At 34.9% G+C, this 20,903-nt stretch overlaps 1 protein-coding gene across 4 annotated transcripts in view; it reads right to left on the bottom strand.

The window, feature by feature from the left end:
- The window catches only part of mRpL39 (mitochondrial ribosomal protein L39), an 85,624-nt gene that overhangs the window by 6,760 nt on the left and 57,961 nt on the right, over positions 1-20,903 (bottom strand). For all 4 annotated transcript variants that reach the window (XM_089097918.1, XM_089097921.1, XM_089097919.1 and 1 more), the window contains exons 2-4: positions 15,603-15,818; positions 12,719-12,958; positions 7,414-7,626 (exon numbers count right to left, since the gene is read on the bottom strand). In XM_089097918.1, coding sequence (XP_088954044.1) covers positions 7,414-7,626; positions 12,719-12,958; positions 15,603-15,818 — 669 coding nt within the window. The remainder of the gene's footprint in view (positions 1-7,413; positions 7,627-12,718; positions 12,959-15,602; positions 15,819-20,903) is intronic.

Here is a 20,903-nt window from a genome sequence, read left to right as displayed (position 1 = left end):
AGAAAAGTAAAGGCCATTTTAAACTTAAGCTCATCAGATAAAAATACCTTTTAAAATTAAAAATCAACACGACCAGAAATTACTATTAAAGAATAAATGAAACCCAAAACCAACACAAATTAAAGAAACAATCATAGCAAAAAACATACAACAAATTATAACATAAATGAATAAATAGATCTTAAAGCGAGTAATGCTTAGATTGAATATGAAAATCAAGCTTAAAACGAAAAAAAATATTTTGCTATTAAAGTATAAATGAAACTTAAAACGAACAGAAATTAAATAAACAATCAATACGAACAAACATACAAAATATATATTAATGTAAATGAATAAATAAATCTTAAAACGAGTGAAACTTAAATTGAATATGCAAATCAAGTTTGAATCGAATAAAAATAATTACACCCAAGAGTTTGTGTATCGCCTCATTGTAGGAGCCTAGAGCCTACTGCGTCATTGGTGCTTTACTGAAAACAATTCTTTGAATTATTTTCACTTTTGTAACTATAAGAAATTAAATGTTAATGAAGATTTTAGGGAATAAATATAAGCATCTGTATATTAAATTGACATTGCACATTTTTTTTCAGTAAGCTCATTTGAATTTTTTTTCAGTAAAGAACAAATTATATTCTGGCTTTAAGAAAGCATAGGGGTTTTGAACCCTACTCACATTAATTCATGCTAGTTTTGAGTTTGACTCTAATATTTATTTTAAATTTTGTTCGTCTTGGGTTTCATTTATTTATTGATACTGATTTGGGGTAGTTGTATGCTTGGTAGATTATATGATAGTCCGGACGCCAGGTGTTGAAAATGTGAACCATACCATGACGGAATGGGGCTGCTACGAGAATTAGCCTACCCCCCACCCCCTAAATTGACCATGCGGATTCAAATATACCAATGGCACTTGCTTGCGAGTGGTGGAACACTCCGAAACTTGACATTTTATTATATTTCGGAGTTTTATACAAGAAAATGCATTTTCCACAAAGTTTGAGGTGCAGTTTTCATCTCAAATTGAAATACCAAGAAGCCACAGAATGTTTTCATAACAAAATAACCCGATTAGTTACAAAAAATGGCAGAGTTAAAAAAAATGGCAAAACTATATCTTGAACAGTCTTGGAAAGTATAAACAAAATCAAATTGAATATTAGATATATAATCATATTAATTGTTGAAAGATCCATCAGTTCAAGATTTTTTTTCACTGTAATTTTTATTTTCATTTTCAATGCTGTAAGAACTAGAAAATAATAAATTTGTAATATACGAGTAATTCATTTTCAGTGAAGCACCAATGACGCAGCAGGCTTTAGGTTTTTACAGTTGAAGAAGGGGGCAGTATCCAAATTTTGCTTGTAGTGAAACTATATTTGTCTTGACCAATCTTGAAAAGAACTAATAAATTAGACTGAATATTTGATGCATAATAATATTAATTGCTAAAAGCTCATCAGTTCAAAATTTTACTGTAATTTTAATATTTATTTTCAATATTAAGTACAAAAGAAAACATTTGTAATATAATTCGTTTTCAGTAAAGCGCCAATGACGCAGTAGGTTTTAGACTTCTGCAGTGAGACGATACCCAAACTTTGTTTGTAGTTATTTTTATTCGATTTAAACTTGATTTGCATATTCAATTTAAGTTTCACTCGCTTTAAGATTTATTTATTCATTTACATTAATATATATTGTATGTTTGTTCGCATTCATTGTTTATTTAATTTCTGTTCGTTTTAAGTTTTATTTATACTTTAATAGCAAAATATTTTTTTTCGTTTTAAGCTTGATTTTCATATTCAATCTAAGCATAACTTGCTTTAAGATCTTTTTATTCATTTATATTATTACTGGTTGTATGGTTTTTGCTATAATTGTTTATTTAATTTCTGTTCGTTTTGGGTTTCATTTATTCTTTAATAGTAATTTCTTGTCGTTTTGAGTCTGAATTTTAACTGGTCTTTGTATCTGCTAAGGTGAAAGTTAGAATGCCCTTTTCTTTTCTTTTCTTTGAAAGACTTATTTTTCGTAAAGTTTTTTTTTTAATTAATTTTTGGTCGTTGTTTATTGCAAAAAGTTTACAGTTTTTATGGCATGGGGGGGGGGGGGGTGCTTAATGTCCGATTATTCTTGACTTTAAAAAACGGATCTAGAAATTTCAATTTAAATAGAATAAGGATTTTTTCAAAGTCTAGACGATTTCCTATTTGATTATAAACATTATATATGAACAATAGACAGCTTGCATAACTTGTGGACAGCGATTGAAAACAATGAATGTATTGAAAAAATATTTCCCATAAGGGGTTTTATACCATTTCACTTGCTGACACAAATGGATCACGACTGTTTGGAATTAACCTTAATAGGAATTTGTGTGCCAAAGCAATTTTGCATCTATCAGAGAGTATGTATTTTAACCTTATAATTGGACAATTATAATATATTTTCTATGTGTTCTTCCCATACAAAACACCTTCCCATAAGTTATTAACCCCCTTTAATAGGTTATGCCCCAGGGAATAACTTACATCGGCAACCCCTGGGCCCTGGTGGGATCTGTCGACAGCGGAGTTATTGTTATCAGAACTCTGAACTATTTTAACAAAATGTCTATCTCAAAATTTTTATCTGAAGCATTTAGGGCGTGAAGGAGGGAGAGGGGCTAGTTGCCCTTCAATCTCTTTTGACTCTTAAAAAGTGAACAAGAACTTTCAATTTTCAATCAAATGAGCCCTCTCTAAAGTTTATACGAGCATCCCTTCCATAAAAAATAATATGAAGGATTCGGAGAATCCTTAAATTACAACCCTTACCCTGAGGGCTTTGAAAGTTGTAATCCTCAGAGACCTAATTTCCAGAACTTAAAACTACGTTTAATAAAATGTCTGTCTTAATATGTTGATTGGATGTGTTTTTAGAAAAGGTGGACGTGAGAGGGGGGTTAGTTGCACTGATATCACTCTTGACTATTACAAAGGGCACTATACCTATGAATTTCCAATAGACTGGGACTGTTTTGAAGTTTCTACAACAATACATACTATAAAAACCGAATAAGCACCAAGTGCCTGACTTAAATCCCTTGCTCCGAAGGTTTTGGGAAAGTCCTTCTCCAAAACATTTTCTATCTGGAAAGAGACTACGCTGAAAAAAATGGCTATCTCAAAATTTTGATTGGATTGTCTGGGTGAATGATGGGCGTGGGGGGGGGGGCTAGTTGCCCTTCAATCACTTTCGACTATTAAAAAGGGCACTAGCCCTTTGAATTTCCAACTGAATGTGCCTGTTTTGAAGTTTCTAAGACAGTGCCTTCTATAAAAACCTTATTTGCCCTCAGGGCATAACTTTAAAGCCTTGCCCAGAAGGTTGAGGGGGAGTTCACTCCTCCAAAAAATATTGTATTTGTGTAAATTAACTAAGCTGAAAAAAATTGCTATCTCAAAATTTTGATTGGATGTGTTTGGGGGAATGATGGGACTGGGGGGGGGGGCTAGTTGCACTCCAATCACTTTCGACCATTAAAAAGGGCAGTAGCCCTTTAATTTCCAATCGAATGAGCCTGTATTGAATTTTATACGACAACGCCTTATATAAAAACCTTAAATGCCCCCAGGACATAACTTAAAACCCTTGCCCTGAGGGTTGTGGGGGAGTGTCCTCCTCAAAAATATATTTTCTATCTGGAAATCAACTACGCTGAACAAAATCGCTATCTCAAAATTTTGATTGGATGTGTCTGGGGAAATTATGGGCGTGGGGGGGGGGGCTAGTTGCCCTTCAATTATTTTGAAGTACTCAAAAGGGCACTAGCCCTTTAATTTCCAATCGAATGAGCCTGTTTTGAAGTTTCTACGACAACACCTTCTATAAAAACCTTATATGCCCCCAGGGTATAACTTACAACCCTTCCCCTGAGGGTTGTAGGGGAGTGTCCTCCTCAAAAATATATTTTCTATCTGGAAATCAACTACGCTGAGCAAACTGGCTATCTGTAAATTTTGATTGGATGTGTTTGGGGAAATGATGGGCGTGGGGGGGGGGGGGGCTAGTTAAACTCCAATAAATTTCGATTATTCAAAAGGGCACTAGCTCTTTAATTTCCAATCGAATGAGCCTGTTTTGAAGTTTCCACGACAACGACTTCTATAAAAACCTTATATGCCCCCCGGGCATAGCTTAAAACCCTTGCCCTGAGGGATTTGGGGGGGTATCCTCAAAAATATATTTTCTATTTGGAAATCAACTAAGCTGAACAAAATAGATATCTCCAAATTTCGATTGGTTGTTTTGGGGAGACTGGTCGGTGTGGGGAGGGGGGCTAGGTGCCCTCAAATCATTTTCGACTATGAAAAAGGGCACTAGAACTCTCAATTTGTAATCGAATGCTCCCCCTTTGAAGCTTCTACTACGACCCCTTTTATATGCATTATCTCTGGGGAAAAAAATAAATAAATAATAAATAATAAAACATTGGAGCCGTATGGCCTTTACTATAGGCAACGCTACAGCGTTGCCTCTGATATCATCGTACCAAAAAGCGGAAACACCATATCCAAAAAATTAGATGTAATGCTGCTTATAACACCAATCTACTGTGACGCTAAGCGAGTCTACTCTAGTCTCATTTACTTCATAAAATTGCAAGGTAAGTGGTACCAAATGGGAAATGTGACCGGTTTAACTACCCAGTTTTTATTGTAGAAGCGTTTATGATTCACCTTCCTTTCGGACAAGTTTTTACTTCTCATGATGACTGTTAAACTGATATTGCATATTTTCTAAGGGGCAACATTAGATTTCCCTCTCCCTCATTAAAAAAACAAACAAATAAATAAAAATAAATCTAAGAGACCTGCCACCACTGGGAAAAGTGTTTCACTACCTCTTTTCCGAAGATTAACTAGAATTATCAACTTACGTACGAATATGGTATGAATTTATTTATGACAAAAATTTATGGTATGACTATGAATGAAAAACAGTAGAATTTGGTCCCATGGGTAAAGATCATTTCACTGAACTATACCTATCAATCGATTCCATAAATAGCACATATAGCTGAATTTGGAGAACACACAGAGGTTTCAGACGGACAGCGAATCTTTCATACCAAACAGAAGAGCAATGCATTAAATATGGATATACCAAAGAAAATATGCAAGTCTAAAAATTTTCCCTGAAAATACATTTTTTAAATTTCCTGGTCGTACCTATGTTCCTTGTAACCTTTGACGCTACACATTGTAGATACCCTAAAATCAAAGTATTCAGAGCACTTTAATAAATTTCTTCCCTCATATTATTGACTCTCCAACCGGTAAGGTCTTGCAACTAGGGTTATAACAAGGCGACCGGCATCAGACTAAAAAAAAAAAAAACTGATTTGCAATAATTCACTATTACCTTAGTTAGCTACGTCGAAATAATCATATAAATAGGAAGAGGTGCATCAGAATGGGAAAGGGCTCCTTCACCCCAAGATCCAATGAATCTCTGATATTCAAAAATTTCCTATAATTGTCCTTCTTACTGACTAAATAGTGCTTTCAATATGAAAGTTGATCATGCTCTGGAAATTAGCTCTCAAGACATATGATCCCTAAGGTTAATGGTTAAAACTTTGTATCTTTATGTTTGGTGGTAATTAGATAGGACTAGCAACTACTTGTAAAACCCTATTTCATGCTGAAAAACGATAGCATTTTGGTTAGGCTGATAATAAATAATAATAAATTATCAGCAATTCAGGGTATAGTTAGAATTAAAATTTAGCCAACTACCTCTTTACATCCTCCCAGGAAGTTCCCATTTCCTTTAAATTTTTCCTCACGAAATCCTCCCACTCCATTCAGAAACGATCTCTTTTTCGTTTATCCCAAAATGGTTGGCAAACAAGCACAATTGTAGGCAATCTGCCATCCTTCATCCACAGAACGTGTCCTATTCATCTAAACCTTTCTCTTATTCTAGCCATTAATATCTAAACCTATTTTTGCACCTTGAATTCTCAAAACCTCCAAAAATTCATGAATTTTACTAACATTTTCATATAGGATTCTTAGATCATCAGCGTAATCTAAGTCTTGAAGAGATTTACTTCCCCGATTGATTCCGTGTTCTCCCATTGCCTTTGCTATGCTCCTTAGAACGAAGTCTATTCAAATGATCCATGTGAATAAGGATAGAACGCAAACCTGCTTAACTCCTGATTTAGTACACAACCAGCTACTACCCTCATTTTTTACCTTACCCGCGGCAATTTTATTCTCGACGTACTTCAAGAATGCTGTGAAAAGTAGTTAATTTCAGCTACGTGGGGCGTTGGTGATTCGAAAATGTCAAAATAACGGACTTAATACACTTTTATATTTTTCATTGCCTTTGATGCGCTCCTTAGGAGAAAGTCCATCAAAATCATCCATATATACGGGGATAGAACACAACCCTGCAAAACTCCTGATTCAACACGAAACCAGCTACTAACCTCATTTTCTACCTAAACCACAGAAATGTTATTAGATAGATAGATTTTTGTTGTGAAAAAACACACTTCCATGGTAATAAACATAATAGCAACTACTAATTTATAAATGAACAATTCACAAATGTATACGTATTGTGATTAACTATAGCACAACAACAACAAGCATCAACAAGCACTTCAACATAGTCCCCCCCGTAAGGCTCTATGGGCAGGAAAAAATAGGGGAGGAGAAACAAAAATAGGGGAGAAGGGGAAAACAGAAGAGAAACAGTATTCTTGACTGTATTTCAAGAATGTTGTAAAAAGCACTTCATTTCAGCTATGTGGGGTGCCGGTGATTCAAAAATGTAAAAAAAAGGTCTTGTTCCACTTTTATAGTGAGCCCTTCCTTTCTAAGCCAGATTGTTCGTTTACTCTTTACCATGTGTTTTAGACCAGGTAATATCTTTTCTCGCAACTTACATTGAAGAAATAATTACAACAATTTTATTTTCAGAGTTAATTGAAGTTAACTCTTGATTTAAAGTAGTACCTGTGCTACAGAAACAGAAGATTGAGATGACAAAAAAATACTTTGCAAAGCTTGTATCACCATTAATTTGTTCTCAACTAACGCCCTCTAATATAATGTGTTTGTGTCTTCAACCTGGTTCATCTTACGGATAAGAAAAACGCTGTTCCAAACTTCCATCTTTTCAAACTTCAAAAAATGATACCTTAAACCTTTATGGTTTGCGATAATAAATTTTATAATTGAAAGCTTTAACTTTTTTCGAAAAAATTACAAACTCACGAACATAACTGACGCTGTCGAGCAGAATTCCCATTCTATTCACAAATTAGACTCTAATGCAACCAGAACATAGCAAATAGAAAAAGAAAGACAGAAGAGAATAAAAATAACATACGGTCTTCAAAAATTTTCGGTATTTGCGCCACCTTAAACTGATTATCCTTGAAAAGTTCTTTCGCAACTTTTTCGTTGACTTGAAGTCGCTCAAATGGTAAATCTTCAACCGCAAGACGAGCAAATGCAGCGCTAAGCTGTCGCATTTCTTCACCTGAAGGTTGCCAGCTTTCAACGCCAACGTATGCATCATAAACAAAGCTTCCCGATCGAACTAGAAGTAAATTATAATCATTGAAATGAATGCGTACCCAGTGATGCAACTGAAATTGGCTCTGGAAGGAGGATTTACGATTGTGACAGAGTAATAGACACAGGGGCGTACCCAAGAAGGGAGCAGGGAAACTGCAGCTCTCCCTCGTTCTATATATATTTCGTTGAAAAAACTGTATTTTAAATTCTCTAGTAAACTTGGCATTTTGATATACTTATATGTTATTTTTTTTTCTCCAAAATAAATGTTAGAAACTGCCAATTTCTTGCTTTAAAATGGTTATTCCAGTAATAATTGTGATTCAAAGATCCCTTCTTTTTTCTTTTATATTGTTAAACAAATTAGATTGGGATTGTGTAAGCCCTTCACCCGTCCCCCTTTATAAAATATATGGGGTGAGACATAGTCAACCTCGATCAGACATATTGTCTAGGAATGCCTGTAACTATAAACTAACACAACAGATGGCGCGAGTTTTAACGATCTCAAAGTGCTTTTAGTAACAGTCAATGACCTTGACTAAATAGGCGCCTAACGTCGACTGGCTCACAATGGGAAAGCCAAGACAAGTTAGATTTCCTGTAAACGGCAAGAACAATAAAATCACTCCATGACTCCATACAGAGAAGACACGCGGATGTCAATTGAAATAGTCCAATTTGGTTTCTAGTAATATAATGTCTTTAGTTCTTACCCAACGTTCATATACACAAGAAAGCTCGAAGCTTGTTTTGAAAACAAGCAATGCAAGAATGCAGGCCGGTAAATCAACCAATTTTTTATTATAATAAATAATAACGTTAATCTCGTGCTAGCAAATATCAATCGATATGAAAGGAAAGACATAACTTGAATTTGAAACTTGTTTCTGACTACTGAACCTATTCTCATTAAACAAAGGTTAAATCTGAGCCGATTCACCACTTTTAACGGTTTACTTATGGATAAAACTGCAGAAACAGTTTTTGACATATTACTCTAGGGTCACAATAGTAAATTTTCATGGAAAAACACAGGCTTGTTGCGACAACAAGTGTTGAAATTAGAGTTGAAACACTAATTTGTTGCGACAGGCAACAAATTACTCCTATAGGTGTGACACGTTTTTCTTTGATAATGATGGAAATTTCTAAAGTTTGTTACTCTGTGTTAGCAACAATTTCAAGGCACGTAAAAGCGGCAAGATTTTTCAGTCAGTTCGTTACATGACTTCCTGATATAAAATTGCGTTCACTGGGGTTCTCCATCCATTGCTCAAATGATATTTCCTTAAAGCTGATTTTTAGCGTTTACCTGTCAGGTGTGCTAGAATATTTTTAGGGACTGACCTTTCCTGAAATTTAAAAAGAAAATTCTGCTCTGTTTAATCGAAAATAAAAACATTATTCACATTTTCTAATGATGTAAGTTTCGTCAAAACTGAATATCTCTATCTGTGTGCACAAAACGTGAGAATTTAAATATTTTTCCCAAGATTCCCGAGTAAGTGGGAGCTGGTGTTCAGTTTTTTGTCATTTTTTCAAATCCCTTATCCAAGCTCCACAAGTTATGACAAAACCACCCAATCAATTCAAAATAATTTACAAACTAATAAAAGTTTATAATGTAGGAGATAGGGTGATCCTTTAATAACTATAATTTATTTTTGCCCTCTTTCTATACATTACAAAAATGCACTAGAGGAGTACAAACAAAGAGAAAGAAAAATAGTTAACGATTATACAGTACAGTAACCAACCTGACTAACGAAAAAAGACAATCGAAAGTTACCCTCTTTCGCTAAATTAAAACAATAATGCAATAGAGGAGTAATAAAGAGAAAAGAACAAAACATGAAAAATCATCAACTATAAGACAAAGTGACAAACAACACTGACGAGAAAAAAAAACTAAAGCATAAAACACTGTTCAGACACTGGGGACTAAATGTCTATTCCATCGTATATAGAAGGTGGTTAAGCGGAAAATCTGGAATTTTCTTACAACGGTCTTCAAATCGAGCCGATAATTCTTCCATCTTCTCACATATATCAAAGACATGGTATTTTTTACTAATATATGAGTTAGGGAACCATAGAGGGATACCAATAAAAAATTTAGCGGAATAAATTCTTTATTCGTGTGAAATTGAACTCTAATTTGTTTCTTTTCTGTTGACAAAAAAAGTTTCCATAATGGAGTTAGGAAAAACACGTGCGGTACAAACATAGAATTGTAGAGCTTTCCTAATGTATACTAGTCAAATTGCCCTTTTATTTTGCTAGCAAACCATAAATTTTGCGAAGTTTCTTTTTTAACTCATTAATAACCAGAGTGCGTGTCGCTCTTATCGATGACCCAAAAGGAGCCCCTAAATACTTGAGTGAATCGAGCCTGCTTTAAGGAACTCTGATTGTGTCTTTTCACTCGAGTTTACTATAATAAACTCAGCCTTCGACGGTTCAATAGCGAGGCCAATACTAGATAAACTAGCCTGAAGAGCCTCAAAAGCCCTTTCCTCAAAATTCCAAAGGCACACGCAAATAAAGCCGCTAGTTCCGCTATTTAACAAATTAATTAATGATTGTGATTGTAAAATGGAGTCAAAAGCCTTAGCTATATTAACCGCGCATAAATACAGACTCTTCTTCATCATCTTGTGACGTTTCATTATAGACAAGAACATAGAATGTGCATTTTGGACTCCTAAACCTTGTCTGAAACAAAATTGATGATTCCCAAAATCACACTTTTCAAGGAGAAACGGGCAAATTACTTTTTCGAGTAACTTGCTAAGCACAGAGCATATGGTTATAGGTCTATATGAATTGCATAGCGCGGGATCCTTATTCCTTTTAGGCGCACATGTAACTAGCCCTTCACATAATGTCTTAGGGAAATACTGTTGAGACAGAATTATCTGAAATAACAGAGCTAAGTGTTCGAACAGCACATGTGTACCGGACTTCAATTGTTCTACTTGCAGACCATTCACAACAGGGGCTTTGCCTATTTGAAGAAGATGAGTGTGTTAATAGCATAGAAGGTGAAATAGTGATGTAAATTTTTGGGGGATTCAGCTTTAACAAATGTTTCTGCAATATTCCATGGATATCTGTGTCAATTGGTGGTGGGTCGCAAGCATATATAGTAGTGGAGAAATGAGTGTGCCATTCACTGTTGGTAATTTGATTTGTCAGGGTTGAAGTGGAACGTGTAAGTTTAGTAACCTCTTTCCACAAAAGCTGTGGGTTATCCTGTATTGACTGTGATAAGTTTTCAAATTGGCATTTTTTTCCAAATTTTCACAACTTTCTGAAAATTCTGCTTTGTTCATTTAGGCTAACCAAACCAAAAACTATTCCTGAACGGGGTCTATCGCAATCTTTCCATATTTTATACCAAAAACGATGACGGAGTTCAGCTTCCTTTAACTCAGGAAAATCAGACCATCCCCTTTTACGCGTGTTAGTTTTTACTGATACAGTAGGGACGGCAACATTTGCGGCAACCTTTAGAGAATGTCTGCAAGGTAACATTCAACATCCAGGGGGTCCCCACGGCGCGAAGAACAAAGAAGATGATATGGTATCTTAATTTTACGCAGCACAGAATTTAAATTTTCTTGATACAACTCTATATCTATTTTATCCCAAGATTTCTTTGTGAACCGTTTCCTCACCCCTGATCCGCCACTTAATAACGCTGGAAGAGAGCAGGACAGTTCTAGTTGTGAATGGTCGCTAATTAAAAAATCTTGTGGTACATGTACATTAAGGCTCGCCGATTCTTGAAGATCTGTTATAATAAAACCCAAATCTGAGGTGCTACCGGAATTGTGCAGATATGTGTAAGTCTGATCTTTATGTAAAATGTTTAGGTGAGATGAAAAAGAGGCTTTTAACATCTGAGAAAGGGAAGCAGCATCATTCCTTAAATCTGTGTTAAAGTCACCGCAAAGCAGAATTTTTTTTGCCTAATGCCCTAATTTTATGCGTGACTTTTGATAAGCTGGCACATGTTAACGCAGATTTATGATTTGAAGTAGCATTAAGATAGTTAGTTTGTATGTATACACACAACACAGTTACACCTCCAAGATTAACAGCAATAAATAAATCAATAGTATCAACTAATTTACTCTGAAACTTTTTATGAATAGCAACTGTGAGACCATCTGACGGTCGGGATAGTGACGTCTTAGCAGGACGAATAAAAAAAACCATGATCATCTGACAGCTCAAGCCGCATAGCATTATCTGAATTTAAAAGGCATTCGACGATGCACACTATATCGAACAAACCAAAAGTGAAAGCTAATACATCTTGCTTTTCTCTGGCACCATTAATGTTATGGAGCAGAAGCTTAACACTAGTTGGGTCATTACTTTTAATTGTCTTTTACCAGACGGAGCTCGGGAGTATGACTGGGGAGCCGGATTATCACTACTTAATGTAGCGCAATTTGAACAAATTACTGAATTATTGAACTAAGGGATTCATGTATTGTCCTCGGTAACCAACCTTTTGCAATAGCAAGCAAAATTTAAGTTCAATCAGATCACGGAAAGAGTGCAAAATATTACTAACAGATTTTAATCTCTTCAGACGAACTTAAATAAAATCGTGTAAAAAAATTATTTTTCAAAGGTCTTTCAAATGCTATCATGAAGCTTCGTTGACGAAAATAATAGACTTGCCTCCTTTTTTCTTGTTTATTGGGCACAATCCGATAAAATTATTAAAAGAGTTAAATTTATTTATTTTTGTATAAAGAATCAATTGCAACAAATCTGAAAAGAAATAGGAATCTAACAGTAGAACAACTGGACGTAGCGGTGCCTCTGAATAAAATTTTCGCGACAATATTAATTTAATCATTTATTCCCTTATCATGTTGACCTTACGTGTCCTCATTATATAATAGCCCAGAAAACCAGTTTAATCCAACTGAAATCTGGGTCTTTCATTTATGACAACGTTTTTTTATTGTTTTAGATTTTAAAAATTTCTTGAAAATTTCATATCCAAGCGGCACCCGCTCTCGCTGAAAAATGGGCACACGGCACACAGCTTTAAGATTGATAATTTAATAATAATAATAATCAAATACCGTTGGGCGCAGGAAAACTGTGCAATACGACAGGGATTTCTTCTCTAAATGCTAGCTCAATGACGGCACCAAGAAGGAAGCTCCCGCTCCTCCAAAACGCTTTATTGGCCAAAGTAGGGTCTAAACTATAGAAGTTGAGAAGCTTAAGCTCACAGTCAGATTCGATTGGTCTATGCATATCCCAAGGCTCGCCATTGACTTCAGCTATCGCTGATACTTTCATGAGCTCTTCTCCTAAATCTGAAGTCAAAAAAGAAAAAAAAATTAGTCTAAAAAATTGCTGACTGTCCCGAATAAAGAATCAGTACTCAGGGTGACAGGACATCTGGACCTTTACTATATTTCTGCTTTCTATATAATTTGCGTATTTTTTTTTACAGCCTTTTAAAGTGGTGACACTCCTCCGAAATAAATTCCTTTGTATACGAGGATAGAACTAGGCTGCCCACCGCAGTACACTAATCATTAAGTATCTTGCAAACTTATGGCTTGGGTTGCTTCAGTTACTTGGTAACACCTGGATATACTCTTTTCTACATCATTCACGATGGTAAATGGAAATAAAGTGTATTCTCATATATTATACAAACAGAATGTGGCTATTCTGGTTAATCTAAAGAATTTCTAATACTTCACAGCAAGCTGTGTAAATGCCAACAAAATATATAACAAATAAAAGTGCTCAAGGTACCTAAGGCCAAGTTAGAAGACAGCTCTGCCAGGGAGGTAGGGAGATGGTGAAGGTGTTTTAAAGGGACCACAAAAAAATTAGATCCAGCCACGCTAGATAAGTCGTAATACCTAGTAGGCTAGTATAGACAGCGGCAAAGAGTGTCAAATTTTCAGGGATCTACTTTGGCTTTGAAGCATGCCTTTAACAATTTTTCATTGGCTCAGGTATGAACACAACTCTTGTCTCAAGCCAGGTACAGGCACTATGGTCAATACCGGAAGTTACAGGATACAGGAAATAAGGTCATTGAACATATGCAAAATGGCCGTTCTTTCTGGTTACACTATTTAAGCCGAGAAGCCTGGACATAAAAATCCTACATTTAAGATAGAAAGAGATGAGGGTAAATTTACGGCCGTTCAGTAACACTTCAAGCTATACAAATTGCAGTAAAATATGAAAGAAAAAATGTACTAGCAAGTTTGCTTGACCACGATTCTATCTAAGAGTGTTTTTCTTAAAATTTGATATAGACCTATGACTGGATGAATAATAACATCTTATGTAATAAAAAACTAAGGTAAGATAGATTATTCATTAGGTTTTTATCAAGTTGAATATTTAAGTATCTTATCATTGCTAGAGCAAAAACAATGAGAGTAATTATGATTAGTGAATAACTTACAAGATTAACTACTTCCCATTTTACAGCTTAATGATACAATATCATTTGTAAAGTGATCAATTGAAATAGAAAATAAGTGCGGGGAACGGGGGAAACTACTATTTCTTTTATCGACCCAAAGGATCCCTGCAAAATAGTAACCTAACAACGCATACTTTTTGTATCTTTATGCCTACCCCCCCCCCCTATAAAAACCATTGGTCACCCCCCCCCATCTCAGAATAACCGAATCTAAAATATCTAAGGTAACGTACTATCTATCAGGAGAAAGTACGTTATTACAATACTTTCAAAATGATGATGAAGTTGAACAGATTTGAGTAGTGCTATGGAGCATCAAAAGAGATAACAACACATAAAATATTCCAGAAAAAGTTATAAGAGAAAATATTTCCTTTAATATGTATGTTTACTGTAAGAAGCACAAAAAATACAATAAAATTATTAATTATAAGGAAGCATAAGAGCTATCAGCACTAAAAACATAGTTTTGAATTTTTCAAAGCACACACACTGGAGATTTGACAATTAGAAACTACTAAACAACCTGAAAAAGCTACCAGTTACTGATGATTGTTTATCAATAACTGATGATAGAAAACGCCAATAAGACAGTATTGGTGAAATGGTAGCCTGCTGACAAGACGATAGCCCGTCAGTATTAGATGCATTGTTTTTACCCAATTATGTTAGTAAATAATAATCTTGGCCTCAAATCATGGTTGCAGCGGTAGCTACAACCTAGTAAATGGACAAACCACGGACAAAATTAACCAATATTAAAAACAGCTTAAAAAATTGGCAAGTGCGAAAAAATTGTCAATTTTAGCGGATTCAGGAACTATGAACATTATCTTAATTAGTCTTAAAAGTAAATGTTATTTCGAAAACAAATTAAAGAGAACTTACACAGTAGCTGTATTAAGCACAAAAAGTATATATAATTTTTTTTTTTTACTATAACTGTGTTCCAAAGTAAAACAGCGTTCCTTCGTTTTAGAAAAAAAAACAGGTCGAGATATAACCAACAATCCAAACAACTGACGATTGCATTGAGTTTGGACATCTTCACTAAATTTTTATAGAGAAAGAAAACTTCCAATTTTCGAAAAGGGGTAAAAAATGTAAATATTTACAGTCCTATTTTTATTTTGTCTCTGTTATTGGAAGTGTTTAGAAAGTTAGGCAAAATAAACAACATTAAAACCTTAGAGAAAAATTGACTCATCAAATTTCATTTGGCTTCAGAAAATGCCGTGGCACTGAGGAAACCATAGCAGCAATTCAGTTATTCGTAAACGATATCTTGGATAAAAAAAAAACTAGTTTCCCTGAAAATTATTTCATTTTATTTATGTTTTACATAAGAAACTTTTCAAAATCATTGATTACAGCTGATTATTTCTCTAAAATTTCAAAGTACAGGCATAAGGAGACGTTTATTTAGTATGAAAAATGGTCAAAATAAGAAGTGTGCAATTAGAAACAAATATCAATATAATAGCAATAATAAATAAAAAGCTTACGCCTAATGCAATCATACGGGGTTGAAATCTGTTTGTTCATAAGCATTGTAGATTCTTCAGTCAGTCCTTTGTAGCAAACTTCAATTTTTTCTGCTCTTACAACAAGATTTTTTTGTCTCTCTTTTTCTTCACTGAAAACCCGGCTTCTTCTTTTGATACTTTCCTTTGCTGTTTTGAAAAAGGGCTCCATTGGGGTCAAGCTCTTCTTTAAAGAATCTACCAAACAAGGCTAAATAAGTAAAATGTTAAATAAAAATTCCTTAAATCAATTCAGCAGCTACAGTTTGTTAAGATACCTTTATTAATGGAAAACCTTTAACAAAGGTTTTTGAGCACTTTTTTAATTTGAGTACCGTAAATTATAAAATATTTGCACAAAATTTGTAAAATAAATTCTAAGCCATGCTTTCAGGTTATTAAAAAAATGTAGTAACATCTATGCTCATTAGGAATCAAGTGTTTGAAAGACTGTCAAAATTCAGCTTATTAAGTTTTGTAAAAAATTTCTCACGGAAACTGGAATTTCACTGGCATAAAAAAAGGAAAGGTGTTAAATAAAAATGACAAATCACTTCCTAAACTTCTTTATGTTCAAGTACTATGACATAAATAACAGACATAAAAAAAAAATGTTCCGACCATTATGAATGTACTCTATAACAAAATCTTGAAATTTTAAACTGAATATTATCATTCAAACAACTATTAGAATCGCTCATGGTAGAAGAAAAATTCAATGCCATTTTAATAAATCTTACAATGGAAAGGTGCCTTCTCCTATATGTTTCCTCTGGGCATAGGTAAAGTATTTTCACAAGTTCTGGAGGAAACAACCCCTTTATAACTAACCTACCACGCAATTTCCAATTGCAGAGATTCCTGGTAGTATTTTTCAAAAATTTACATTGTGCTCACATTCTTCATTGTGCCCTGACATCAAATTTATGATATAATGTTGTTTTTTTTACGTTAAAAAAAAAGTTTCTTAAAAAAAATTTAAACGTCTGTTACTATGAAAAAGATAAGAACATGAAGAAGTTCGGAATGTGATATGTCATTTTGATTTAACACCTTTCCTTTTTTCTTCTGTCAGTGACAATTCCACTTCATGTCAGACATTTTTGACCAAATCAAATAATTTGAATTTCAACAGTACTTGTTTGCTACTGAGTACAGATGCTGCTTCATTGTGTTTATGTGTTCATATCCATATTCTAACAAATTGGAAGATTAGATGTAACATGTAAATTTATCATAGTCAATGGAATGGCATTCACTAAGTAAAGAGTAATGCTTATATGTGTATAATTTTTTTCCGTCAGCAGCTTTGCTTTGAACATGTGGGTTTAGAAAGTCCAAAGAGGGTGCATATAATTGAAAGTGGCATTTATAGAGGTCTTTTTAAGGACCAAAAATTACTGGGAAAAACTCATCTCCCTCTCATTTCCTGTTTTAGTCTCATGTACCCCTGTAGTCCTTGTAATATCAGATCAAAATTTTAAGACATGTGATGGCAAACAGGTATTTGCTTTTTGTTATAGGTGCTTGGGTTTCAATAAAATATTAAACATACAGTTTATTGTAAAGACTTTAAATTGTGTTAGAAGCAGAATATGAGCAATGTCAGCATGCCTCACCCATCCCCTGATTGGTCATCACCCAACCTAAAATCAGAATGTAAAATTTGAAACTGTCAAGTGTTTATACTTAATGATTTGGGTCGGAGAAAAGGAGAGAGAAATTTTCAGCACATGGAAACTAACAGCAGAAGAGACAAACAAAACATCCATGTACACCGATTAATTTGGAGCCTGAGTCAAACTCATCTCAACTTAATAGTGACAAGATCCACATTCCACAAGCAAGACCAAGGAAGTGGAAACACTTAACGTCATGAGACTGAACTCAAAATAATCGTAAAAGATTGTGATCTCAACAACAGAAATGATAACATGCTAAGAGATAGACTAGTTCTTGGAATGATAAATAACCAAACGCCAAAGAAATTGTTAAATGAAGGTAGAACATTAAACCTGATCAGAGCTATAGGCATACACCATGCCACTGAATCAGTACAGGAAACGCAAGTATAAAATAACAGGAGCCAAAAAGAACCAATCAGAATTGTAAAACAAGAGATAGATGTCCTGGAGTACATTCACAATAACCAAGATTCCTCCTTCTATGGAAGACTAAACTTTTCCAGAAACCAAATATTTCCAGCCTGTATCCCATTGGTGATGTAGTGATATGTTCAATTGATTCTTATAGGGATCTTGATATCTTTTTCGATAATCACCTAAGGTTTGATAAACAAGCATTAGCTGTATCACATAAAACAAATTACAGCTTTCCTTGCATCAAAAGAATGTTTAGAGATTTAACCTGCAATGTTTTACTCTACTGTATTAGACAGTGACGCGACCTATTAATGTATGCTGTTCATGTGTGTGGTATCCAACAAGAAAACCTGAGCCACAGCTTACTGAAAAAGTGCAAGGGCAAGCATCTAAATTTGTTTCTTATTTGAAATTTTCACCTGATGAGCATAGGATAATCAGTTAAGCCTACCACCTCTGCAATTCAGGAGGGATAGATTAAATTTGGTTAACACGTTCAAATTGTTAAGTTCTTGGTACTTTATTATGTGGTAATTTCTTTCAGTTCAGCCTTTATTTACCCACACAGCAGAACTCATTAAAATTGTACCAGCAAAGGGTTTCAAGAAAGGTTTGAAAGGGTTCTTTTGTAAACTGGTCCATTAAATCATGAAACATGTTGCATGACCGTGTTGTTTCAACAAATAATATTACAGCTTTTAAGACAGCTTTGGTTGGAACCTCTTTTTACAAAAAGCAGTATATGAAACCATAATATGCCAAATATATCATCTACTTTGGACACTTACTCACTGATGAAGAAATCAAAGCAGACCCAGTGAAGATAAAAGCAATTTCAAACATCCCTCCTACTTTTTTTCTTAATTCAGTAGATATTGCTCATCTTGCTTATTCAGATGGTACATATTTTTTAGCAGAACAAAAAAGGATTTTCCTGGTCTGTTTTGACAGTAGCATCTAAGCTTCGCATGATTGGTCACTCTCTTAACCTTTCAAAATGTAAATATCTTTCATTTAATGGTAATATTATAAATCCTTCAATCTGTGGATTTTTTTCTATCTTGTTGGTTTCTTCTTTTTGGTGGCTGGGAATAACTGTTAGTCAATCATTAACATCCTGCCAGACACTTGTTGTTGCTGATTGCAAAAAGAAAATCCAGTTAATTTATTAGAATTGTTGCAAATTGAGGTAGACACAATAGACATATCAGACATCAAACACATATCAGTTCAATTTTTTCTTATTATTTCCAGTTTTCCCGTTTTCTATTGTATCTGCCCCTATAGTATAGAAATCAAAACCTCGTGTCTGTTATTGTTTCCCATACATTTGGGTTGAAACTTACAGAGCTTGCTGTCAAATTAACCCAGTCTACTTACAAGTATCATTGCTCCCACAGTGGCCTTACTTGTTTACTTTAGATTTTCTATACTTTTGTGAATCTGTTTGTTTTGTTTCTTTTATACTCTGGTTTATACTCCTCGTTTTCTATGATATACTAATCTGGTTAACACTGTCTTTTCTTGCTTTGTACTACTTGGCTTGTGCAACTATTTGGCCAGGTACGTTCTAAACCTATGTATATTAGCCATCCACTGCAAGAATCATTGAAGTCCAAGAACTGTAAATGGAACTAAATCCAAGAAAATATCAATCAAAGCATCAATCTGCAAAACCTTTCATATCGTGACAAAACAGACATCAAAGTTTAAGTCATAGTGGATGTTTCACAGCATGGACTGGGAACCCAGCAGGTGATAGATGAAAAGCCAGTAGTATTTAGGTCCTGATCCCTCAGTAAAGCAAAAAAAAGACACTCACAGATAGAGAAAGAAATGTTAGCAGTAACATATGCTTGCAAACATTGCCACCAGTGAACAGTGTTGTGAGGTCCCCTACCTCAACCCCAAAGGGCTCCGATCCCCCCACCCCAACCCCGAAGGAAGCCTCCCGGTCCTCAAAGGTTCTCTGGGCTCCCAAAGGACCACCCGGCGCCCCAATGGCTCCTGAGCCCCCATTATAATACTTTTTAAGGCTTTATTATGTCTTTTCAGAACAAATTATTATTTTAGGGAATTATTTCGGTGAAACAGAGACATTTTAAAAGATGATTTAAAAGATGATTTTAGAAGAGGATTTGAGGGTGAAACTCGGTGGTCGTTATAATACACAAGTTCCATTTGAACAGTGTTGTGAGGTCCCCTACCACAACCCCAAAGGGCTCCGATCCACCCACCCCAACCCCCAAGACAGCCCCCCGTCCACAAAGGGCTCCCCAGCTCCCAAAGGCCACCGGCACCCCCCAGATTCCGGAGCCCCCAATATAAAACAATTTTAGGCGTTAACACATATTTTAAGAAAAAACTATTATTTGAGGGAATTATTTTGGTGAAACAGTTAGAGTCGTTTTAAAAAACGATTTAAAAGATGATTTTAGAAGCGGATTTGAGGGTGAAACTCTTTGGTCGTTATAATACACAAGTTCCATTTGAACAGTGTTGTGAGATCTCCTACCCCAACCCCAAAGGGGTCCGATCCCCCTACCCCAACCCTGAAGGAAGCCACCGGTCCTCAAAGGTCCTCCAAGCTCCCAAATCAACTGAAAGTAAGGAGCAACATCAACACTTAAAAACGGACAGAAAATAGATTTTTACGTGAAAACAACTTCAACAGTGCCCAGCCCCCCGCGATCAGAAATTAAATTATAAAAAATTTTCTTCAACTGAAAGTAAGGAGCAACATCAAAACTTAAAAATAGACAGACAATAGATTTTTACGTGAAAACAAATTCAACAGTGCCCAACCCCCAACGCGATCAGAAATTAAATTATAAAAAAAAAGTTTCTTCAACTGAAAGTAAGGAGCAACATCAAAACTTAAAAACGGACAGAAAATAGAGGCTGTGTGTATTTTTTATGAATTTTCTGAGGGAGGAGAGGGTAACTATTTAGTTTAAGAAATTAGTTTACGAGTAGAAAAATGCTTCACTACAGATAAGGCTATTGTGTTTTTTTTTCTGAACTTTCTGAGGGAGGAGGACGAGCACTGTTGAAGTTGTTTTCACGTAAAAATCTATTTTCTGTCCGTTTTTAAGTTTTGATGTTGCTCCTTACTTTCAGTTGATTTGGGAGCTTGGAGGACCTTTGAGGACCGGTGGCTTCCTTCAGGGTTGGGGTAGGG

Source organism: Artemia sp. Qi Xiang Cuo, chromosome 12 (assembly GCF_049724085.1).
Source record: "Artemia sp. Qi Xiang Cuo chromosome 12, ASM4972408v1, whole genome shotgun sequence".
Lineage (NCBI taxonomy): Eukaryota > Metazoa > Arthropoda > Branchiopoda > Anostraca > Artemiidae > Artemia > Artemia sp. Qi Xiang Cuo.
Note: the sequence above shows the minus strand (reverse complement) of the source record. Positions and strands in the feature narration are given on the sequence as shown.